This window comes from Phacochoerus africanus, chromosome 4 (assembly GCF_016906955.1).
Source record: "Phacochoerus africanus isolate WHEZ1 chromosome 4, ROS_Pafr_v1, whole genome shotgun sequence".
NCBI lineage: Eukaryota > Metazoa > Chordata > Mammalia > Artiodactyla > Suidae > Phacochoerus > Phacochoerus africanus.
The window spans coordinates 11321239-11346529 of NC_062547.1; the positions used below are offsets into that span (position 1 = coordinate 11321239).

At 41.8% G+C, this 25291-nt stretch overlaps 2 protein-coding genes across 12 annotated transcripts in view; both read left to right on the forward strand.

Annotated features, from left to right (window-relative positions):
- LOC125125119 (membrane-spanning 4-domains subfamily A member 4A-like) overlaps positions 1–5924 on the forward strand; it is a 142456-nt gene extending 136532 nt beyond the window's left edge. For all 7 annotated transcript variants that reach the window (XM_047775631.1, XM_047775628.1, XM_047775626.1 and 4 more), the window contains 3 exons: positions 795–950; positions 3627–3728; positions 5636–5924. In XM_047775631.1, coding sequence (XP_047631587.1) covers positions 795–950; positions 3627–3728; positions 5636–5761 — 384 coding nt within the window. In that variant the 3' untranslated portion in view covers positions 5762–5924. The remainder of the gene's footprint in view (positions 1–794; positions 951–3626; positions 3729–5635) is intronic.
- A 7426-nt stretch (positions 5925–13350) lies between these two features.
- On the forward strand, positions 13351–23603 carry LOC125125122 (membrane-spanning 4-domains subfamily A member 6A-like). Of its 5 annotated transcripts, none has more exons than XM_047775636.1 (7): positions 13353–13524; positions 14396–14558; positions 15895–16029; positions 17671–17727; positions 19984–20181; positions 22103–22204; positions 23362–23603. In XM_047775636.1, the coding sequence occupies exons 2-7, from the start codon at positions 14412–14414 to the stop codon at positions 23455–23457; spliced, it is 735 nt and encodes a 244-aa protein (XP_047631592.1). In that variant the 5' UTR covers positions 13353–13524; positions 14396–14411; the 3' UTR covers positions 23458–23603. The 5 variants fall into 5 exon arrangements, with proteins under 5 accessions (XP_047631595.1, XP_047631592.1, XP_047631594.1 ...); XM_047775638.1 differs by having other exon boundaries at positions 14401–14558; XM_047775641.1 differs by lacking the exon at positions 19984–20181.
- Positions 23604–25291: the final 1688 nt, after the last annotated feature.

Sequence of the window (25291 nt, forward strand, 5' to 3'; positions counted from 1 at the left end):
TTCTTTTTCTCCTACTATCTTCCATCATGTTCTGTCCCAAGAGATTGGATATAGTTCCCTGTGCTATACAGTAGGATCTCATTTCTTAGCTATTCTCAATACAATACCATCTACCACCCCTAAACTCCCCATCCATCCCATTCCCTCCCCCTCCCTCTTGGCAACCACAAGTCTGTTCTCTATGTCTGTGATTCTGTTTCTGTTTTGTAGATAGCAGAAATTGACACAACACTGTAAATCAACTGTAATTTTTTTTAAAAAATCTACCTTGTGCTACAGCCACACTAAGCTTCTCATATGTTCTTGAGGAATTTTAGTTCTTCTGAAAGTCTCCTTAACTTCACATAGAGAGGATAATGTGGGAAAAGGAATAGACAGCAGAATGAGAAAGTGTGCAAAAGACATAGAGGCTGTCAGGCAAGCAGCATTGAGAAAATAAAATCATAAGTCAGACACCTGAAGTGGAACGTGAGAAGGAGGTGGATTCCTTCAGGAACATCCAGCTAAAGTGTGAAGGATACTGAAAGCCCTGCTAAAAGGATGAGAGTTTATCTCATGTGCCTCTGGGAATTTTCTGGAGGATGTAAGCTTGGGAATAATGGGATCATATTTGGGTTTTGGCAGATTAGAGTTGAAACCACTCTAAGGAATGAGACAAATCAGGGGACTATTGCCATCATCAGGAGAGAGCAGATGGACTGTGGTAGGTAGGAAGTGGTGGGTGTCAAGTGATGGATAGAGACATATCTGAGGATGCTGTTGGACTGTTAAATTGGTTCTCATTTCTTGTCTAGGTCCGGGGTAGCCTAGGATTGAACATCACCAGCTCTATCTTGGCTGCCATAGGGATCATACTCCTTTCATTCAGTTTTCTTGTTTCTTCCTTTGAATATACCTGTAGAAGCAATCCAGATTTGGAGAACTGTTCAATGATCCTGTCTATTTTAATGGTGAGTGCATCCTCTTTTCCTGGGATGCTGTGGTGGGAGCAGGACCCTTGGCTCCCGCAACAGTCACAATTGGTATTCTCTCCTTGACACATCACTTTGGAAAGATAGAGAGACTGAAAAATAGAACAGTCTTTTATTGAGGAGTCCAGTCCGCATCTCAGCTCTCCATCCCTCGTCTATGTGTGATGAGAGACGGTGGAAAGAACGCTCATAGCTTTAGAACATCTCCTCTCTAATCGTTAGAATGGTAAAAGTTTTGCATAATTTCTACTCTAATTTCAAAACACAGGTAAGTATGCACTGATATCTGCTATAAAAATGGAGTCTGGATAGCAGTCCCTTTCTGTCCCCAGCACCTCCTGATAGAGCCTGATGAGGTTATGTGGTTCTCTCATGATAAAGTAAAATGGTCTCGAACATTATCCAACAAGTGGTGAATAACCCAGCATCCCTTTCAACATTTCTGAATGTTCCGGGGTGAACCGGAGACTGGCTCTACAGCGTTTGAATCATGAGCCACTGCGGCTACTGACCCTCAACACCCACTGAGCAGAGCTCAGAGATCAGGAGTGAGGTCTCTGTGCTCAGGGAAAAACTGGCCTAACAGGTCTTCAGATAGTTAGATATTTTCAGGAGATTTTATGAGCCCAATTCTCGCATCTCCCCAGGTCTAGAAAAGCACTAAAATCCTTCATGGTGATGTCTGCTCCTTGTGACTAGCAGTAGCCTTCATGAGACTCATGGCACACTTCTAAAATATGTGTGCTTGGCCGCGTGTGTACCCCCTCCTTCACCAAAATCACATATATGCTGACATTCCCCTGCCTCTTTGGAGGGCTATTTTGGTGCTGTCTAAAATGCTGCCTCCCTGGCTATAACCCTCCTTTCACCCCAAATAAAACTTAATTCTCACCTTTTAGGTTGTGCACATTTTTTTTTTGTCTTTTGTCTTTTTGCCATTTCTTGGGCTGCTCCAGCGGCATATGGAGATTCCCAGGTTAGGGGTCGAATTGGAGCTGTAGCCACCAGCCTACGCCACAGCCACAGCAACACGGGATCCGAGCCGCATCTGCAATCCATACCACAGGCTCACGGTGACGCCGGATCCTTAACCCACTGAGCAAGGGCAGGGGTCAAACCCGCAACCTCATGGTTCCTAGTCGGATTTGTTAACCACTGCACCACGACGGGAACTCTTGGAAATGTATCTTAAGTCTCTTCTCTTCTCCTCTCATCCCTCTATTATCTGATAGGTTTCCATGTAGTTATTCAGAAGAATCTTCTGAACTTTTCTCCTTTTATAGACTTGAAGGGCACCATGATTGGGATGAAATCTACCAGTTTCATTGGCCGGGAACTGTGTAGTCACACGAGGCTTTGCAGTTAGGTGTGTGGTAAGATCCTTGAGGTTAGGGAAGTGGTCTTCCTTGTTTGCTGCTCTGTCTTCTGTGCCCACAAGTCCTGAACCATAGAGACTGAATATGTTGAAGGAATGAGTAAATAGATAAAGAAACAATGAGTGGTTCTTGAGGTGCACTTGAATCAGTGTCACTTATGTCCCAGTTCTTGATCTATCACTGGCTTTTGCACAGGTGCTATCCCTCTTCATGGAAAGGAAAAGAGAGAATGTTTAGACCAAATAATCCCAGGCATCCCTTCAGGTACCCAATTCATATTTTTAAGAATAAGAGTAAGGCCCAATTTTTTCAAATCGTACCATGTGTTTTGGCTAAAGATTAGACCTAAAACCTATCCTCTGGGGAGACGGATTAAAGACCAGCTAACTTAGTTTCATTGTTACCTCAATTTCTTATTGTTGCTGTAACAAATTACTACAACATAGTGACCTAAGACAACATACAGATACTATCTATACAGTTTGGGAGGTCAAAAGTTTGGAATGGTTCTCACTAAGCTAAAATCCAAGTACTGGCAGGGCTCTATTCCTTTCTGGACACTGTCAAGGATAATCAGTTTCCTTGCTGTTTCCGAACACTCAAGGCTGCCTACCCTCCTTGGCTTGTTGTCCAGGTCCTCGCTTCACAGAGAGCAGAGAAACATCTTCAAATCTGCCTTGGATCTTGACTTTTCTGCCTCCCGCTTCCACTTAGAAGGATTCGAGGCTCACCTAGATAATCTAAAATAAGCCCTCCATCTCAAGATTAGCTAATCAGCAACATTAATCCTTCTGCAAACCTGATTCTCCTTGGTCACATAAACTGACATACTGACCTATTCACAAGTTCTGGGCATTAGCTGTGGACCTCTTTGGTCTATTATTATTCTGCCTATAAATATCACCCTGCCTACCATTACTAAGATGTGAGATCATATTATTGTCTCAACTATATGGAATTCCTAGTGTTTGAAAGAACTAATTTGGTAGCTATCTTTATGAACAATTCCTCCCTTTCGCAGCATTTTCAAGTTTTGTATCTACAGTATCACTAGAAAGTGGAAGGTGGGGAAAATGATTATTTTATCAGTGAAAAAAAGTGAGAGAATAAGTGACGCTCAGCAAGCCAAGAAATTTGACAAGAGTAGGGCCACAGTTGGGAGGCAGTATTTCTGATCTCTGGGCGGTGCTGCTTCTCTAGTGGCCTTGTAATCAGTGATTGTGTTTGTACCCTGTCATCTCTAATCCTTTACATTTCCTTGTTATGGATTTGGCCTTAGGGAATGAATGGTATGGTGCTCATTTTAACCCTGCTGGAGTTCTGCATTGCTCTATCCCTCTCTGCCTTTGGATGCAAAGTAACCTGTTGTAAATCTGGTGGGGTGAGTATCAGGCTTCCCTGGAAGATGGCTATGTTCATTTTATGTTGCTGTGTAATAAATTATGCAAACTTAGTGGCTTAGAACAAAACACATTTATTATCTCTCAGTTTCCATGGGTCAAGAGCCTGGACACAGCTTCGCTGGGTCCTCTGCTCAGGGCCTCCCAAGGCTATAATCAAGAAGTTGCCTCGAGCTGCGGTCTCAACTGAGCATGGTCCCCTTCCCTGTTCCCATGGCAGAATTTATTTCCTCTCAGCTGTGGAACTCATAACAACTTACTTCTACCTTGAGGGAAGCAGGAGAGCAAAAGTCTCTGGTGCTTTAAGAGTCTTTTAAAGGGTTCACATAATGAGGTCAAGTCCATCCAGGATAATGTCCTTTTTTGATCCACTCAAAGTCAACTGATTAGTAACCTACTCATAGGAATGATGTCCCATCATATACACGGGTCCCACCCATCACTGAAGAGGAGAGAATTGTGCAGGGGGATGTGTCCTGGGGTGTCACCTTAGAACTCTGCCCACCACAATGAATAAAGAAAAGCCATTTTTCTCCATCCATCCTACTTCTATGGCAACCTCTCTTAGTCCAAATCAGAGAATACTTCACAATGTAGAGGTCCCCAGAGACTGCCAGATTTTCCCCCATTATCCTATGAAAGAAACCTTCCCTGGGCTACTGAAGACTGTCAGGTCTTGAGACTTCTCTGTTGGTGTGTACACCTGCCTGTTCTCTTACCTTGAGACCTGCAGCAGATCCTCCTGCCTCTTAAGAGTGTCTGGAATGGGAGGAGAATGGGAGAAGAGAAGAGTCTAGGAGACACTAGGAAGACTAGGACAAGTATACCTTCTAAGAATTGAGGGTTCCAGGATGAGAAAATGGATATTTAAACCCCAAGAGCTGTTCATTAATTTCATTACCCAAAGGCCCATGACGGACACAGCCCAAAACCAAATCAAAAAGTCATAAGTCTGATGAGATTCTTTTCTGGTGTTTTTCTACACCATGCTATCTATGCCTCTTTACTTTCTTTGGGAGCTTCCATGCTACACCACAACCCCCGATCCCACAGCCCTTCCCCACGAAAGAGAGACTGACTAAATCAGGTCAACTATGTTAGTGGACTTTTGCATCATAAGACCCCAGAGCCTATGGTTTCTCAGCAGTTTCTAATGATTTTGTAATTTCATGAATTGAAGCATTTTATTTTCATTCAGTGAAGCATTTGGATAAGGGAGTAAACTCCTTAGTCACATTCATGTTGTAGTATCTAGACCTATGTTTCCCTCACCTCCTAGGGTAGCTACAGAGCCAGGGAATATTGATCCCACTAATTGCACTTGTGACAGAATTGCCGAGTATGAATCCCAAAGAGCAGTGGCTTGGGGCATATCATGCTTAGCTCTTTATCTCATCTCAATTACCCCCCCATCCCCCTAAATTCTCCATTTCACAATGTGGAAGAAGGACCATCATTTTCCTTAGTTATCTGATGATTCCTGCCTTTCTGGGTCACTGTGGTTTTGCAGTTCATGGCAAGCAAGTCAATTCCTGGGGTACCTGGTTGCCGTCAATATGAGCAACATGGTTTGGAAGAAGAGCGCTATGTTTTCCAATAATACTGTGGTTCACCCAACTCATTAGGCATCATTGTCCACATGTAAGATCAATCCACTCATAAGACCACAGCAATAGCTATCAGCATCTCATGCCAAAAGCTATCACTGAGTGTTTTTTCTTAGCCGTAGCCTGATCTAAAGAATGCATGAGAAACTCCAAATAGATTTTGAGACTGAATCCAGAGAAGGAAGAGTAGGCTCAGATAATGATGACACTGTGTACTTAGAAAAGAGAAGCCCTGAGGTTATTTGGTGGACTCACCCATGGCATTCTGATTGATTTCACAGGTTGTGTTCATTCTGCCATCAAACGTTCATGTGGCAGAAACAGCATCTCCTGCACCATTGGCAGGAGGTTTGATGCCACCAACGGATCAACAGAAAAATGTTCCAGAAAATCTTTCCCTCCAGTAATGCAAGAAACCTGCTTGGGAAAGTACCAGGATCCAACTCTGACTCTTATGTATGTAAAATTCTGAGTCATGTTCTTATTTTCCCTCATAACTCAACAATTCTCTTGTCCATCTCTTTAAATGCAGTAAAAGACTTTAAATAAATAAATCATACATTTAATGAATAACATGCCCTCTTTTCATACATATATACATATACATAATTTTCTTACAATATTTTCTTTATTCATTCATCCCTTGATGGACACTTAGGTTGTTTCCCTATCGGCTTTGTGAATTATGCTTCAGTGAACATGGAAAGGTAGATATCTCTTTGAGATAGCGATTTCATTTCCTTTGAATATACACTTGACCTTCGAACAGCATGGGTTTGACCTGTGTGGGTCCACTATAATCAGATTTTTTTTTCAGTATATATACTAGAAAATTTTTTGGCAATTTTCAACAATTTGAAAAAAACTCAAACTACATGGCCCAAAAATATCAAAACAATTAGGAAAACATTAAGTATGTCACGAATGCATAAAATATATGTAGACATACATGTAACACACAAAATATGTATTAATTGACTGTTTATTTTACCAGTAAGTCTTCTGGTCAACAGTAGGCTCTCGATAGTTAAGTTTGGTGAGAGTCAAAAGCTATACACAGATTTTCAACTATGCAGGGGATTAGTGCCTCTAATCCCTGTGTTGCTCAGAGGTCAACTATATATCCAGAAGTGGGATTGCTGGATCATATGGTAGTTCTATTTTTAACTTGGGGGTGTGGGTGGGGAACCTCTATACTCTTTTCTGTAATAGCTGTACCAATTTACATTTCTAATAGGAGTGAGCTGGCTCTTTACTGTTGGGTGGGACCACAGCTCAGGGCTTCTGGAGTTAGTGTTGGTTTGCCGGTGGGTAGAGCCAGCTCAAAAGGTGTCTGGCTGCAGAGCCCTGGAAGTCCCAGGGCTAGTGTCACTGCACTGGTATGCGGAGCCAGGTCCTGGGCCCTCTGGTGGGCAGGGCTGGATCTCAGGGCAGCTATGGACTCAGTGGGTCTTAAAGCAGCCAGCTTGCTGGTTGGTAGGTCTGTGTCTCTGCTCTGCTATTGCCGGGCCAGAGGTGTCCTAGTACTGGTGCCAAAAATGCTGATGGGTGGGGCTAACGAGCTAGAGGGAGGATTCAGAAATGGCACTTGCCAGCACCAGTGTCCCCATGGTAGAAGGAGCTCCCCAACGTAACTGCAGCCAGAGGCTGTGTTCCCAGAGGGAGCTCCAGTTGCCTCCTGCCTCTCTAGGAGGCTCTCTAAGATCAGCAGGTGGGTTTGACCCAGGATCCTTTCAATTACTGCTTCTGCCCTGGGTCTGGAGAATGTGATATTTTGTATGCACCCTTTAAGAATGGAGTCTCGATTTCCCACAGTCCTCTGGAAATCCTCAAAGTAAGCCCCACTCACCTTCAAAGTCAAATGTTCTGGAGACTCATTTTCCCGGTGCAAGACCCCTGGGCTGGGGAGCTCAACCCTCTTTGGGGGTAATCTCTGCCATTGTAATTATCCTCCAGCTTGTAGGTCATCCACCTGGGGGTATGGGTCTTGACTGTACCTTGTCTCTCCCCTTCCTACCCATAATCATTGTGATTCCTTCCATATATATATATATATATATACATACATTTTTGTTTTTTGTTTTTTAGGGCTGAACCCTTGGCATATGGAGGTTCCCAGGCCAGGAGTCTAATCGGAGCTACAGCTGCCAGCCTACACCACAACCACAGCAACGCCAGATCCAAGCCACATCTGTGATCTACACCACATCTCATGGCAACACCGGATCTTTAACCCACTGAGTGAGGCCAGGGATTGAACCCGAAACCTCATGGTTCCTAGTCAGATTCATTTCCACTGCGCCTCAATAGGAACTCCCCATTCCTTATATCTTGAGATGCAGGAGTTTTCTGTTGTCAACAATTGCTTTGATTATATTTAGAATGGATAAGCAGTGAGGTCCTACTATATAGCACAGGGAACTATATACAGTCTCTTGGGATAGAACATGATGGAAGAAAATATGAGAAAAAAGAATGTTTTGTGTGTGTGTGTGTGCGTGTGCACCTAGGTCATTTGTCTGTTAAATCAACTATACTTTAAATAAAAAATAATAAATTATTAAAAAATTTAAAAATCAACTGCTCTGTAAATAGTTGTACTCTTAGTGTGCCCGTGGGAGGAGGTGAGCTCAAGTTCTTCCTACCCCACCATCTTTTTTTTTTCTTTTTACAGTGACCCCTGCAGTATCTCCCAGGCTAGGAATCAAATCAGAGCTGCCGCTGCAGGTCTACGCCACAGCCATGGCAACACCAGATCCTAGCATCTGCAACCTACACCGCAGCTTGCTGCAATGCCAGATCCTTAACCCACTGAGCAAGGCCAGATATTGAACCCACATCCTCACAGATACTATGTCAGGTTCCTAACCCACTGAGCCACAATGGGAACTCCTACCACAACACGTTTGAATCTCAAAGCTTTTTGGTTTAGGTACAAAACAAGTATTTCACAAAATTCAATATGATAAGAACACATGAAATTAAGTATAGAAGAAATGTATCTCAGCATAATAAAGCCTATTTATAACAAGCCACAGCTAACATCATATAGATTTCCCCCACTATCCCAAAGTAGAGTGTTTGCATGGAAGCTTTTGTAAGTTAAAATAGCATAAAGCAAATAAGTAGTTACCTTTTTTTCGTAAAATGAAAATTCTCTCCATATCTATTTTAGTTAGAGAAAAAAGGTACTTATGAAAGTCTTTCATAAAAACAAAGTGGTATAAACTGAACTTTTAAAAAGCAAGGAGTATCTGTACTCAACAGTGAATGAGTGAAAGTTTTCTCTCCAAAATCAGGACTAAGACAAAGGTCCCCCCCTTGCCACTTCTATTCCGCATGTCCTAGGCAAATCAATTAGACAAGAAACAAAAGCAAAAGGCACCCAAATCAGAAAGGAAGAGTTCATGACCTATGTTGGCAGTTGACTTGATTTTATCTGTAGAAAACCCTAAAGGCTCCATCAAGAAAAAAAAAAAACTATTAAAATTAAAAAAAGTCAGTTAAGTGGCAGGATACAAAATCAACTTAGAGAAATCAGCTGTGCATCTATACACTAACAGTTACCTATCTGATAAAGAAATTAAGAAGGCAATCCCATTTATAATAGCATCAAAAATAGTATACTTAGGAATAAATGCAATCAAGGAGGGGAAAGGTGTAAATTGAAAATTACAAGAAATTGATGAAAGCATTTGAAGATGTGAGTAAACTGAAAGATAACCCGTGTTCATGAATTCCGTTAATTAATATTGTTAAAACGTCCACACTACTCAAGGAGATCTACACATCAAATGTAATCTCTATCAAAATTTCAACAGCATTTTTCACAGAAATAGAAAAAAAATACTAAGATTCATATGGAACTACAAAAGATCCAAAATAGCTAAAACAATATAGATCATTAATAACAAAGCTGGAGGCATCACACTTGCTATTTTCAAAATATATTAAAACTGTCACTGTATGCAGATGACATGATACTATACATAGAAAACCCGAAGGACTCAACCCCAAAACTACTTGAACTGATTAATAAATTCAGCAAAGTAGCAGGATATAAGATTAACATTCAGAAGTCAGTTGCATTTCTGTATACCAGCAATGAAATATTAGAAAAGGAATACAAAAATACGATACCTTTTAAAATTGCACCTCACAAAATCAAATACCTCGGAATACACCTGACCAAGGAGGTAAAGGACCTATATGCCGAGAACTATAAAACTTTAATCAAAGAAATCAAAGAAGATGTAAAGAAATGGAAAGATATTCCATGTTCCTAGATTGGGAAAATCAATATTGTAAAAATGGCCATACTACCCAAAGCAATCTACAGATTCAATGCAATCCCTATCAAATGACCCATGACATTTTTCACACAACTAGAACAAACAATCCAAACATTTATATGGAACAACAAAAGACCCAGAATCGCCAAAGCAATCCTGAGAAACAAAAACCAAGCAGGAGGCATCACTCTCCCAGACTTCAAGAAATACTACAAAGCCACAGTCATCAAAACAGTGTGGTACTGGCATCAAAACAGACATACTGACCAATGGAACAGAATAGAGAATCCGGAAATAAACCCTGACACCTATGGTCAATTAATCTTTGGCAAGGGAGGCAAGAACATAAAATGGGAAAAAGAAAGTCTATTCAGCAAGCATTGCTGGGAAACCTGGACAGCTGCATGCAAAGCAAGGAAACTAGAACACACCCTCACACCATGCACAAAAATAAACTCCAAATGGCTGAAAGACTTAAATATACGACAGGACACCATCAAACTCCTAGAAGAAAACATAGGCAAAACACTCTCTGACATCAACATCATGAATATTTTCTCAGGTCAGTCTCCCAGAGCAATAGAAATTAGAGCAAAAATAAACCCATGGGACCTCATCAAACTGAAAAGCTTTTGCACAGCAAAGGAAACCCAAAAGAAAACAAAAAGACAACTTACAGAATGGGAGAAAACAGTTTCAAATGATGCAACCGACAAGGGCTTCATCTCTAGAATATATAAACAACTTATACAACCCAACAGCAAAAAAGCCAACCACCCAATGGAAAAATGGGCAAAAGACCTGAATAGACATTTCTCCAAAGAAGATATACAGATGGCCAACAAACACATGAAAAAATGCTCAACATCGCTGATTATAAGAGAAATGCAAATCAAAACTACCATGAGATATCACCTCACACCAGTCAGAATGGCCATCATTAATAAATCCACAAATAACAAGTGCTGGAGGGGCTGTGGAGAAAAGGGAACCCTCCTGCACTGTTGGTGGGAATGTAAACTGGTACAGCCACTATGGAGAACAGTTTGGAGATACCTTAGAAATCTATACACAGAACTTCCATATGACCCCGCAATCCCACTCTTGGGCATCTATCCGGACAAAACTCTACTTAAAAGAGACACGTGCACCCGCATGTTCATTGCAGCACTATTCACAATAGCCAGGACATGGAAACAACCCAAATGTCCATCGACAGAGGATTGGATTCGGAAGAGGTGGTATATATACACAATGGAATACTACTCAGCTATAAAAAAGAATGACATAATGCCATTTGCAGCAACATGGATGGAACTAGAGAATCTCATACTGAGTGAAATGAGCCAGAAAGACAAAGACAAATACCATATGATATCACTTATAACTGGAATCTCATATCCAGCACAAATGAACCTTTCCACAGAAAAGAAAATCATGGACTTGGAGAAGAGACTTGTGGCTGCCTGATGGGAGGGGGAGGGAGTGGGAGGGATCGGGAGCTTGGGCTTATCAGCCACAACTTAGAATAGATTTACAAGGAGATCCTGCTGAATAGCATTGAGAACTTTGTCTAGATACTCATGTTGCAACAGAAGAAAGGGTGGGGGGAAAATGTAATTGTAATGTATACATGTAAGGATAACCTGACCCCCTTGCTGTACAGTGGGAAAATAAAAAAAATTATAAAAAAAAAAAAACCTACTGTAATCAAAAGTATGGCACTGGCAGAAAGGCATATAGACCAAAGGAACAGAACAGAAAGCCCTGAAATAAATCCACATAATATGGTCAACTGAGTTAACAAGGGTGTCAGCAACACACAATGGGGTAAGGATAGTCTTTTTGTGTAAGATATTGGAAAACCTATATATCTGTATGCAGAAAAATGAAATTGGAACTTTACCACACAGCATATACAAAAATCAACTCAAAATGGACTGAACATAAGACCCGAAACTGTAAACATCCTAGAAGAAATTTCAGGGCAAATACTTACACTTTTTAATTAAAATATGTCCCTTGGTTTAAATTTATAATATGCCATATGGTAAACACAGAAAAGATAGTCGCTTTCTTTTGATTGCCTGTGGTTAAGTGAAAAAAAAAAGAACAACCAACATCTAAATTTGAGACATGGTTTGAACAAAGCTGACGATGCATTTGGCTTCCTTTTGAACCTCTTTAAGGTCATGCAATTTGTTTTTTACCAACAGATTTGTTGGGGTTGCTACTATTCATGTGATTTCTAGGAACTTAACTAATTTTGATTTGCATGTAAGGCTGATGATATCAGACATTTTTAATTTTTCATGTCCGGCAAGTACATAGATTTGGACAGAGGAAGCAATTGTGAAAGTTCCTTGTGGTACCCCCTGAATCTTTTTATTGTTAATTTCAGCAAAACATGGTATTGTTCCCCAGTGAAAAAGAGCAGAACAACGTGTTCTTGTCCTTCTTAGGTGCCAGACAGAGCTTCACCAGAATCAATGTCTAACTTGCTCCCACCTCTTGAATGAACATCTTCAGCTTAGCCAGGTGGGGCTGACCATCAGGAGGAGAGTCACAGCCTGGCTAGGGGTCTGGCACCTGATTGCCCCTTGTCGCAAAGCTATCACTTAAGGTGGATCCTTTCCCCTGCTACCAGCAACTGAGTGCTTTGACCCATACTTATTACCTTTGAAAACTGATTTTTTTCCCCTTAAATTTTTTTTCCACTTAAAAATCTTTGCCTCCTAAATTTGCTTTAGGATGAGAGAGTAATGAAAAATTTCTAATTTTCTCTCTGGACCTGAGGCTACAGAAGCTGTGTCCATACTAAGGTCCCCAAGTGACCTAAATTACATATTACTTATATATGTGATTTATATGTATGTAATATGTACATATGTATACACATTTAAATATATATAACATAGGTATAAAATATGTCATATATAATGTATGTTCATATATATTATTCATGTATGTTCAAATATATATTTCATATGTTCATACCATGGAAATGGAGCAGGGCCCTATGGTCCTTCCCCTCAATGCCCTCCACCTGCCTTTATCTGTAGACAAACTTTGGTCAAAGAGTAAGTTTAATCAGAGAAATGAGAAAATACAGGAGCAAAGAAAATAGTCAAATGAGACCAAATACAAATAGTTTAGTCATTAAGCAAAGTCAAGGACTTCTGCCTATAAAAATCAGTGTAGGGGGGGGGTCGACTTTTGGGCAGAGGTCTGCTCCCCACCTCACCCCTAGTTGTTGGCTTCTGAAAGAAAGCAAACTTTCCTTTCCAGCAACCTTGTCTCCCTTACTGGCTTTAGAGCAGCGAGGAACTAGACCCAATTTTCAATGTTACTATTATTAGTTACTTATTATCCAATGCAGAATAGGCCTTGGAAACCGAAGAGGCCCTCTATAAACATCTTCTCTAGTCTTTATAAAACAAACAAACAAAAACTCTAGTGTTGCTACTGTTCCTCTATTCAACAGACTGGAAAACTGAGGCTCAGGGAAGATCACAGGCTTGTCGATAACATGAAGCTAGTAAGTACTGGAGGCAGGGGAGGCAGTTTACACATAGATCTCTGTGACTCCCTTATTCTCCAAGTCAGTAGTTGGAGATTTTTCTGAAGAGCTAGGCATTTAGGGGGAAAAGAAAAAAAAAAAAAAAGAGGAAGCATAAGCAGTTTTCACAAATTATCAACAAACTCGAAGTATCACATCCTCTTAGCTGTAAACACTGAACTAAGTAAGGGCCAGTGACTTTCAGAAGATGAAGACGGGTAGAAAATTCTGCCAGGACTGCGTGAGACCCCAGAGTTAAAATCCCGTGGGAGTTTCTAACCGCTCAGCTGGAGGCAGCCCACCGGGACCATAGGCAAAGGTAGGCAATGCTGAGAGGCCCTTTCAACGTACCAGTCCCTGCAGCGATTCCGTGGGAGGGGATATGGACTTGAATCTCCTTGAGTGTTTTGGGAATAGAATGAACCAAAGGAAGCAGTTTCTGGTCTTCACTGTTTGTGCTGTCTTCTAACTGCACGATCACGTTGAGCCCCTTACCTAAAGTCACGTGATCTGGTTCTTACCTCTTCAGAGGTTCTCAGGCCGTGTGAAAACTGAGAAGTCCACAGGCTGAGAACAGTGCAGTGAAGGGCTCCAGGTGTAAGTGGACTAGAAAAAAGATATTTCTACATATGCAAGTTTGTGTGTGTGTGTGTGTGTGTGTGTGTCTTTTTAGGGCCACACGCATGGCCTATGGAGGTGCCCAGTCTAGGGGTCGAATTGGAGCTGTAAAAACTGGCCTACACCACAGCCACAGCAATAGCAGATCCAAGCATCATGTGGGACCTACACCACAGTTCACGGTAACGCCGGATCCTTAACCCACTGAGTGAGGCCAGGGATCGAACCTGTGTCCTCATGGATACTAGTCAGATTCATTTCTGCTGAGGCACGATGGGAACTCCTACATATGCAAGTTTTATGTGACCATTGGTCTCTGAACGTTGAGACCTTTCCAGATTCATTCAGCTACCTCCCCAGGATGTGTTCATTATCTTTGATGAGTCCACGGGGCCAAACGACAGGGAAAAATATTCATGAAACCCAGGTTTCACGGATTTCTCAGCTCTGTAAGACCAGTGTTCTCCACTAGAGGACAGGTCAGGTCTAGACTCATGGGCAGACACTGGCTTACAGTTTGGGGAGCCAGGAGCTCTGCACATTTTAAGAGGTGAAATTATTTTTTCTTCCAGCACAGAAATCGCCACGATGATCTCACAACCCACAACCAAGGAGAACATTATAGTTCTCACACCAAGTGGTATCAACTTCCTCGAAACAGAGAAATCTAAACCCACCAACCAGAAGCAAGACAGTGTGAAGCAATGTCTAAAGGCAGAGGTCAAAGTTCTTGCAGTAAGACCAGTTCAGAACGTGTTGGAGTGGGATTGAGGGGCACGGGGGAAAAAATTACATATGTCTTGGGACTAGAGGTCCAGTGTGAGTGTGGAGACTTAAGTTTTGCCAGAGGGACTCCAATCTGATGGAGACCACTCAGAGAGCCATGTGAACCTTCCCCAGACCTTTTCCACGCAAGATGGTATTTAAAATATTTCTCCCCTTTCTGAATATGAGGAATTGGGTTTGGGCTTTCATTTTTGTCTTTGTTCAATACGGTGCCTCTCTACATTTTCTTTTTTAAAAGACCACTTTTAGTGAGGTATAATAGGTATACAAAAAGCTGTACATCTTTTTTTAAGCAAAAGCGATGGTGCATAATTACATATTTTATGTACATTTTTCTGTGTGTACCAACTGCATATTTAATAATCCGACTGATTTTTTTTTTTTTTGGAAGGGAATTTTTCCTTCCATGCAAATTACAAGAAACTTAAACCTCCTTCCCCTCTTTTTTTCCTTCCCTTTTGGGGACAGAGGTAATGTTTACCTTCTCTTTTTTTCTTTCCTCTCCTGCATGATTTATTAAAGAAATTCTATGAAATGAAGAGAGGAGGGGAGGAAAGACTCTATCTAGCACTGGAAGGAAAGCACAGACCTCTGCTGTCTAGAATATATGATCCGAGGTGAGGCACTCCATCTGACCAGTTTTCAGACCCTGGCAGGACTGATTTCTTTGCCCCAGATGTACAATCATGTGAGTGACTGGGGGGCTCAAGTGACATAAGGTTGAAAAAACGGCTTGGTTGAAGAGCTGTAGATGTCAAGGAGGAAGACTTTACCCCTGAACATAGAGCTTCAAGATTCTCAGCTGTAGAGATATGGAATTAAGGGGTCAAGGAGATGGCCAGAAGGCCAGGCTCTTTGCTGTGTCCAGTGGGGTCTGGGAGATGGGCAATAAGGGGCTTCCAGACTGCTGGCACTCAGGAGAGGGTGAGGGCTTTCAGGTGCCCCCTCCCCATCCCCTTAAGCGGGAGAAGGAGAATTAGTGGTGATGAAATCAGGGAGTTGGGCAAGACAGAGTCTCATACTTGTCATGAGCTGGGAGCAAGGGTGGTGAGCAACCAGGACTAGCAAGGCAAAAATGCCTGAAGTCCTAGCCAGGTGGTCCAAGACAGTAGTTTTCTGTGGCACAACAGCATCTCCTCCAAAATATCCTCTCATAGTTCTTCCACCACAGCTTTTACAATGTCTGTACCCTTGCCTGGATACTGGAGGAGCACTGTGGGGGAGGCACAACAAATGGTTCCCAAATGCTGACTTGAATTCTCCATCTCCCTTCTTATTCTAACAGACTATCCAGATCATGTGTGGCGTGATGATATTGAGTCTGGGAATCATGTTGGCCTCTGCTTCCTTCTCTCCGTATTTCACCCACATATTTTCCATCCTGGTGAATGCTGCTTACCCATTCGTAGGAGCCTTTTCCGTGAGTAGAGATCCTCAGGAGGCCGAGATGGGGTGGAGGTGAGAGCCAGGAGTCAGCGGTAGAACGTGTTCTCCTCTGTGTGTAGCCTGGGGAAGAATCGAATGGGGAGAGAGGGCAGAAGTGGCCTGATTTTAAATCCATTTCTTAACTGGCTCAGGTGTAATTTCTTTTGAAGATCACCTTACTTTTCACTTCATTATCTTGAGCTGTGATGAGCCATGTGGCTTCCCTCTCGGTTTAGGCCAAAATCCACAGGGTAGGCTAGAATTGGGAAGGAGGTTTCTCTACAGTAAAATGAGCACCAGTGAAAGATGCCAGATGCCTACAGGGAAACCCACACAAGCTTGTGGGAATCCTGAAAGAAAGAGCCTTTGAAAATGCTTTTTGCTATATTGAGTGGCACCCAGGACACACTAAACAGATGTCTTCAGCTAATTCTTCTGAAATAGCTCCAATTCCATGGTGTCAAGAGCAGCTTTCTTCTAGGTTGATGTGAATGAGTCTTTCTCACAAGCTTCTCTTTCATCATTCTTCTATCAGCCTCCCACGGCTTAGTGGCAATCATTTGCCTTTCCTGCACTTGTTCCTCTGTCGGATGCATCCAGAAAGCCCCCCCACCCCACTTCTTTGGTGCATTTTCCTTCATTTACCAACTAAAGTCAACAGGTTATTTGGATTTCAAAGGTCTTGTTCCAAGATGCCATCAGAGACACTCTATCACATTTAGTCATTAGCTCTCCTTCGATGCCACTAGACTTTCCCGGACTCTTCATGTCCTTGATGATAGTGATGGTTTTGGGTAGTACTTTCCAGGATTTTTATAGATTATTCCTAAACTTTGGTTCCTCTGATTTCCCCCCCCCCACCCACAGGTGAAGTTGAGCTTGATCAAGTGGAGGAGGTAGTGTTTGCTAGGTTTCTCCACTGCAAAGTTACTTTCCTCCCTTTTCATTCCATATTCTCCTTTTTGGAAATGGGACACTAAGCACAGTGCACATTTGGAAAGTCAACTTGTCCAATTTTTAAGACCCAGAATTTATTTAGGCAGATATAAATGGAAACTATAAGAAACCACTGAAACTATAAGAAAAATTGTGTCCCATGTTTTTCGTTGTCAAAGGATTTTCTGTGACTTAATTGTTACAAATATATTAGCTCTTGAATACTCTAGAGAGTGATTTTCTGATCACAGCCTTAAGGGTTTTCTGCCATCCAGCCTCATCCTTTCTTTGTTCTTAATCACCTTTCTGCCTAAGACTTGAGAGCAACCAACTTACAATGTCTGTCTCTGTCCTCCCCTATCTGTTAACTTACCCCATTCTTCCCCCCAAACCATTGCCTTCATGTTCCTCTCTAAATAACATCTCCAAAACGTTCTTCTCTCCTTTAAAAAGTCCCTCCTTTCCTGGCGTTTTAAGGCCCTCATTGTGTTTACTGGGATGTATCACTGCTCATATCTGCCTTTTCTCATGCTTTCCTGAATACTCTAGAGGCAGAAGGGATACATCCGTGTATGTAATTTGGTTGTTCATTGGTTCCCCAGGGCTCTTCCCATGGGAATTTTCCATAAACAGTGTAATAATAACTATGTAGATTCATCTATACACAGAAGCTTAGCTGTTTCCTTTTCTTTCTGAGTAGTTCATCCTTTCTGGATCACTCTCGATCATCACAGAGAAGAAATCAACTAAGCTGTTGGTAAGTAAGAGAACCACACTCCTCAATTAGATGGATCAAAATGAAGCTTTGGGAGAACACATCAAGGGTCAAGCTCTCCCCTGTGCAGAGCTGGAAACTAAATTTCAGAGAAGGTATTTGGCAGTTAGAAGCCCAGACGCTTTCTGTGTCTGTCCGGTGCACATCCCTTCAAACACTGTTCCCTAAGTCCCAGTCTGTATTCAGGTATTATATTCTACCCTAGACCAGTGCCCAGAAGTCTACTTTTTAGATAGTCTGCTTCCTCATAATGCCCTTTTGGTGGTAATGTAGCTAACAATTGGCCCTCCATAAACCAGCACCAATTAAGTCTCAGAGACAGAGTTTGGGGTGAAGCGGAAAGAACAGCTTTATTGCTTTGCCAGGGGGAGAGGGCCACAGCAGGCTAACACCCTCCAAACTGTGTCCTTCCTTGGAAGGGGATCACAAGGAGTTTTATAGGTTTAGCTCGAAAGATGGGGTTATTGATTAGTGTCTACATTTCTCTCCCTCCATTGATCATTTCAGCGTCATCAAGGCCAGCATCAGGTGGTCCAGTGATGGTTTCTGGTGGTCTTCTGGGGGTAATCCTTCCTTGACCTTTTCTCTGGAACGAAGACTTCTTACAAAGAGAAGAGGTGTTAGGGGGAGTTCCTATTACAAAAGAAAGGTGCAATATAACTAGAAAGGAACCATTAGTAAAAGAAAAATTAAAAGTAAAAAAAAAAAAGTAAAAAAAGAAAAAGAAAAAGAAAAGACAACTACAGATGTGATGGATTCATTTGGGTAATTTAAAAAAAGGCAAAAAAGAAAAAGTAAAAGAAAGCAATTAAGCAAGGAAGAAATCATTTGTGAAAAGCCGGTTGGAGAAAGTTCATGAGGCTGAAGTCAAATGCTGTCTCAAAACACATCTAAATTATTCTAAGAAGTATCCACTCTAGGCATCATGACTTTTGCTGACTCTCTGGAGCCCAGAAGCGTGTGTTTTAGTCATTATTTTGAGGAACTGGGCTCTGGAGGAGAAAAATGCCCTGTCTGTTTTCTATTGTGTCCCAAAGCTCCCACTGCTGAGTCCATAAAAGAGCCCCCTAAATGGGATCTGATAATATTTTAATGTATCGCTTTGGGGTGTGCCCTGGACCACACCTACCTATAAGTACACCTTCCAGAATGATGCTAATTCACTTCCACCTTCTGCAAGTTGGAATAGAGGGCAGACATTTCTAGGATCAGTTTATCCACATCCCTCACTTTATAAAGGTGGACATGAAACCCAGACCAGAAGGTGAAACTGAGAAACTGAGCATTTGAGAAAAATTGAAAGGATCACAGGCAAAGCTACTGCTGTGATCTGTTTCCTCCAAGCCTCCTTCTTCTACCTCACCCCGCCACTCACGTATCACACCATCCTTGAGCTGAGTCTAGATCTCTGCCCATAGCCGTCTATATGTGGCCCTGGACATGGCCAAGCAGAGTCTTCCCAGGCCCCAGGACCCACCAGAGACTGCAACTCTGTCCCTACACTCACCCCTGGGTGTGTGTCTCTCTGTCTGTCTGTTTGTATTTTATTTTTTCTTTTGAGGGCCGAACTGCACCATGGCCTATGGAAGTTCCCAGGCCAGGGGTCGAATCAGAGCTGTAGCCACTGGCCTACACCACAGCCACAGCAACGTGGGATCCAAGCCGCATCTGCAACCTGCACTGCAGCTCACAGCAAAGCTGGATCCTTTAACCCACTGAGCAAGGCCAGGGATCTAACCCATGGCCTCATGGATACAAGTTGGCTTCATTACCACTGAGCCACACCAGGAATTCCCGTCTGTATTTTAATAGAGGTTATGCGTGAGGACAGTAACTTGTTCATCTGCCTCTTCTGTGTGGCCAGTGCCTCCGCAAGGGGTTTCTGAGTGATTTGGGGGAGTGAGATGCCACATCTGCCCGTGGTCACGCTGTCTTGGGGATTTTGCAGTCATAGTGCCGTGGAGCCCAGCTATCAGGACAAAATTTGGGAAAGCGGTATTCTCTATTACCCTGCGGAAGTCCTGCCTGGCCCAAAACATTTCATTTACTCCTTTGCTAAGATTCACCTGCTAGGTTCAGAGATGTTGCTAGGCACTGAAGTGGCATAGAGGTTTAGAGCTCCTGAAGGGCACAGATAAAACAAACTAAATCTTTGCAAGGCACAGGCAAAGAGGTTAAAAGACATGTGTTGATTTGTTGCTCATGAAGAGTGATCCTTTCCCCACATTTCTCTTGCAGGCTCAGAGCAGCCTGGCTGCAAACGTTCTGAGTTCTCTATCTGCTCTATCGGGATTCATTTTCCTCTCTGTCAGACTGGCTGCTTTGGGTCCTGCCTTTCAGACATGTAAATTAAATGAAGAAAGATCACCTCATGCTTATTTTCCTTTCTATGAACCGTTTCAACAAGACTGCTCCACGGCCAAATCTATTCTGGCTGTAAGTATTTTTAGATGGGGTGGGGGTTCCAATGTAAGGTTTCTGAAACCTTTGACTTCTTGTTATTGCTCCCTTTGAAAACTCCTTATTTTATTTTTTTTAAATTGGGCATCTAAGGGAAGGAAGGCTCGGGCTATGGAAAACAAAGGGAACTATATGACTGAGAGAAAGAGGCGAGGCTGTGGGTGGAATAGAAGAGTAAATGTCAAACAAGGTTAATAATGAAAAACTAAAACATTGTGGATTAAGAGTTTATTACTCAAACTGATTCTATTGTGAAAGGCATAAAATTTGAGTTCTTCAAGCCATAATTTTTTTTTTTTTTTTTGCTTTTTAGGGCAGCACTTGTGGCATATGGAGGTTTCCAGGCTAGTGGTCGAATGGGAGCTGTAGCTGCTGGCCACAGCCACAGCCACAGCAATGCTTGATCCAAGCCATATCTGTGACCTACACCACAGCTCGAAGCAACACCAGATCCTTAACCCACTGAGTGAGGCCAGAGATCGAACCCACAACCTCATGGTTACTAGTAAGATTCGTTTCTGCTGTGCCACAGCGGGAACTCCAAGAAGCCATAAATCTTGGTACATGGAGTAGTGAATTAAGAAAAGCAAAGATAGTGGCAAAATAGTGGCCAAGTGATCAGGAAATGCCAAGAAGGAGACAGGCATGTACGTGTTGTGGGGTATACTTGGTATGATCATGCATCAGGCCCAGCGCTGCAAAACGAGTAGGAAAGATGGGGTTTAAAGGTCAGTGTTTCTTCTTCCGGTGACCACAGCGATATGTAGTATTGATCAGATGAGAAGGCAACATCCTTGTTGTTTCTGTTATAACTTCAGAGGTGGGGTTTATTAAATAGTAACATAGGAAGATGGAGAATGTTAACTGATAATGATCATCATTATTGGAAAAAGGAAAACAATGAAGTTTGCTTAACAGAAATCATAGTCTTACACTGGAACATCAGGGAGCTTGTGGATAGTCAGCAATGTATTGAGGGGGAAAAAAGCAACATAAGAATTAAGAAGCTGCAAAATATTGAGTGTCTTGCAACTCATAAAAGTGAGTTAAGAACATAGTTGCTGTTCAGCCAGATAATAGCAGAGCTGACTGAGCTTAGGCTTGCAAACCGCTTCTTACTTGGAGCTGACCCCCGGTGATCTTTCCAGGTCAATGATATTATGATGAGGAAAGAGATAGGCAAATTATATGCAAATGAGATCAGGAGTAATTAGTATAAACCAACATTCAGCAGAGCCAATGCCATCTAGGGAAAAAGTCTGTGTAATGGATAAAGTACAAATTCATGATGTAATAATTTTATGTTGTAAATAGAAGGAATTATATTGAGTGTGATTGCTGGGGCAATTTCTAAGAAATGTAAATGTTTTATTTCCTCTTTAACTGTTTGTAAATAAGCTAGAACTTTGTGCAATCACATTTTCTCTCCTACCCCACCAAGTGGCCAGTTTTACATGAAAAATAGAGGTTATGCATGAGGACAGTAACTTGTTCATGTGCCTCTTCTGTGGAAAGAAATGGTAGAACTTACTCTCTTGATGTGGTATCTTTTTGGGGTTGGTTTGGGTTGTTAGCAACTATGGAAACTTACCAGCTTGATTGTTCTAACTCTTACTTCCATCAGGAAAGGCAAAAGAGTTCATGTATATAGAAGGGTGTTAATACTGAAATTTATAAAGTGCTTGCACAGTCAAAACCTCACTGAGTCTCACGAACCTCCGAGAAGGAAGTATCATTATGTACATTTGATAAATGAGGAAACAGAAGCCAGAGACATAGAGAGTCGTTCAGGTACAAACAACTACTAAGCAGCAAAGGTGAGGCTAGTTACCTCCCAACAAGGCCTGAAGCTTTTCATCGACCAATTACTACCCATTTTGTATTTTTTGCATTTCAGGGAACTATGTCTATGATGCTGATTTGTACAGTGCTGGAGTTCTTTCTAGCTGTGCTCTCTGCTGTGGTTTGGTGGAAACAGTCTTACTCTGATTTCCCTGGGGTGAGTGTGATGGCTAGTCTCTGTGTCTTGCTTGTGTATCTTCACTTCTGGGCAGTATGGAGCTATGTCAGCAAGAGTGGCAGGGGCAGGAGGGACCATCAATGGTTGGTCATGAGAGGCACAAAGCAGGTGGTTTCATGGTGATGGAAGACAGTGAGACGAGGGAAGCACATGGCAAGGGGGTAGCTGACCAGCTGAGGACCAGCTGATGGGATGATAGTGGAATCGGAGAAATTGATTGGTTCAATCTTGCCATGTTGTAAAGGCAGAAACCTGGGAGGTTACATGACTTGCGCAGTTGTTATGCTATGAGATTTAGTGCCCAGGTCAGCCTCTTTTCCAGGCGGCTAACTTTCTGCTGCAGCTACTAGTTTCTTTCACAGTCTTGACTAGGTAAGGGGCATTTACCAATGTGACTGGATTCAATAAGTGTCCTATGCTCCGATTTTCCCTTCTTGTGACCTTAAGATTATTTTGTTACTTAAAAGATACTTTTTAAAGTCTTGAATAGAGTTCCATGGGACACCACCCTACTGCCACCATGAACTCATGGCTTCGTTTAACTGAGTTTAAAAGATTTGATTTATCCAAAACTTTATTATAGATAGAAGAATGAATACAAGGCTGATGAACAGCAATTATTAAAGCACATAATGACATATTATACTCATCTTGCATATCTAAGAGTTTTATGTATTTAAGTTTGGAGGAAATATATATATATAATTTATTATAATTCTCGGGAGTTCCCATTGTGGCCCAGTGGAAATGAACCCAGCTAGTATCCATGAAGATGCAGGTTCAATCCCTGGCCTTGCTCAGTGGGTTAAGGATCTGGTGTTGCCACAAACTTCAGTGTAGGTCACAGACACAGCTTGGATCTGGTGTTGCTATGGCTGTGGTGTAGGCCAGCAGCTGCAGCTCTGATTCAACCCCTAGCCTGGGAACTTCCATGTACTGTGAGTGTACATGGAAAAAAATAAATTAAAAATAAATTAAAATAAATTAAAAATAATAAAATAATAATTCTCTATATATCTACATATATCTATAGATGTATGGATATAGACAGATATATGTATATATCTATATAGATATATAGATATAGATAGATATAAAATGAGATCTGAAGGACTAATATACTTTTTTCTTTCTAGGGTGTGCTCTTCCTGCCTCAGAATCACAAGAATAAATCCAGCATGTCTCCAAAGGCACTTCATGACCCTGATTATGAAGAACTATTGGCTTCTTAGAGGGAAATAGTCATCAGAAATTTGGTTTGATGATGATATATGAAAACCAACCAAGAAATCCAGCCCAAGAAAACAAAGTTTGAGCTGCTTGAAATGTAGGCTTTTATTTAGTGAGTATTAAAAAAGAAAATGTTTTCTTATCATCATGAAGATATGTGTTCATTGGGGGTCTTTTGATTTATCCTGGTATTGGCTTCAGCAAAAGCACTTAGAACCGTAAACCACCATTGACTAGACTGGCCAAAGAGACATTTCCCAGAAAAGCAGGCTGAAAGGTGATTCAGTGAATCGTAGTTGAGTAAAGGAGACAACTTTTTCTTATACCCCTTAATTGCAGGCAGGAGTTGCCTTACTTGTCATAGATCAGGGGTTCCCAAGACCCCCTCCTCAGGTTCCATTAATTGCTAGAGCAATTCACAGAATGCAGGAAAACAACTTTTTAGATTACACGTCTATCATAAAAGGATTACATGTCTATTATAACTCAGGAACAGGCAGATGGAAAAGACGCAAAACTATGAAAAGGTGCATATGCCACACCACTCTTCCTAAATTTTCACATGTTCACCAACCAAGAAGCACTCCAATCCTGTCCTTTGGGAGGCTTTATCATATAGGTCTGATTAATTAAATCGTTGGCCTTTGGTGCTTATGAAACTGATAGCACTAATGGCCTGAACCTAGCCAGAACCCAGATTGGAACTAGAACCCACAGTTTTAAATTAGAATCATTCACCGGGTGTCTGGACTTACTGAGCCTCAGGTTCCTTATGCATCCGTGCAGGAGGAATTCAGGAAGAGACAAAATGATAGGAAAGAAATAGATTTATTAAGATAGGATGCTTGTGAGAGATGCAAGCTTGCAGGTAAGGAGGCTCTGCCCCAAGATTAGGTGTGCTACATGTTTATCATCCAAGGAGATTGGGGATGGGAAAAGACCACCTCTTCCTTTCTGGGAGTAATAGCTCCTTCTTGGTATCTGGTATTCAAATCAGCAGAAGGGTGGTCCTCAAACTCCTGCTCTAGGTCTGAACCTGAATGCAGGCCTCACCCCATCCACCACCCAATGACCTGAGGCATAGCTGGTGCCTCTACTAGTCAAGCAAGCCTGCCTTGTTCTGATGGCTTTCTTGAGCAGTTATTAACTTACACTGATCTCCCAAAGTCCCCCAGGTTTCCCTCTCTATCTGTGGTCTCTTATTAGGACTTCTACAACTACCTGTGCCTACTCCATCCCTATCAACTGAACTCAATTTCCAGCCCTTCTCCTCTCCCAGGAAGTCCAGGTGCAGGACTGAAAGTTCCAAACCTCTAATCAAGGATGGTTTCCCGGGCAACCAGCCCCCATCCTTGGGCAACTCAGAGCTTCTCCGTCATCTCTTTAACATAACAAAAGACATCATTACTGCTCTGTCACTTAAGAAATTCCAGAGTTACTAGGACTTCTGTGCCAGAAACTGTGAGGAAGGCCAAATATATATTTCTTCTTATAAATCACCTTACCACAATTATTTAAATAAACTATTATTTTAAATAAACTATTTAAATAAACTATTATTTTAAATAAACTATTATTTATAATAACTATTATTTAGTTACTCTATTTTAAACAGAGAGTAACTAAACAATGATAGATAAAAACCTCTGGTTGAACTTACATCCTTCCCCCTTCACCGACTATTCCAACAAAACAAGCAAACAACAGCTAGGTGAAATACTGCTATTAAGAGAGGATCGGTTAATTTTTTTTTCTGCTATTGTTACTGAAGGTGGGGTCTGGCTGCTTGACACGCAAAAGCCAATAAAGAAAGGAAAGGAAAGGAAATTTTACTTG

Coding starts and splice junctions, on each gene's coding strand:
- LOC125125122 (XM_047775636.1), top strand. CDS start 14,412: ATGATCTCACAACCCACAACCAAGGAGAACATTATAGTTCTCACACCA. Junction 16,030..17,670: donor CATTCGTAGGAGCCTTTTCC/GTGAGTAGAGAT, acceptor CTTTCTGAGTAG/TTCATCCTTTCTGGATCACT. Junction 20,182..22,102: donor CGGCCAAATCTATTCTGGCT/GTAAGTATTTTT, acceptor TTTGCATTTCAG/GGAACTATGTCTATGATGCT.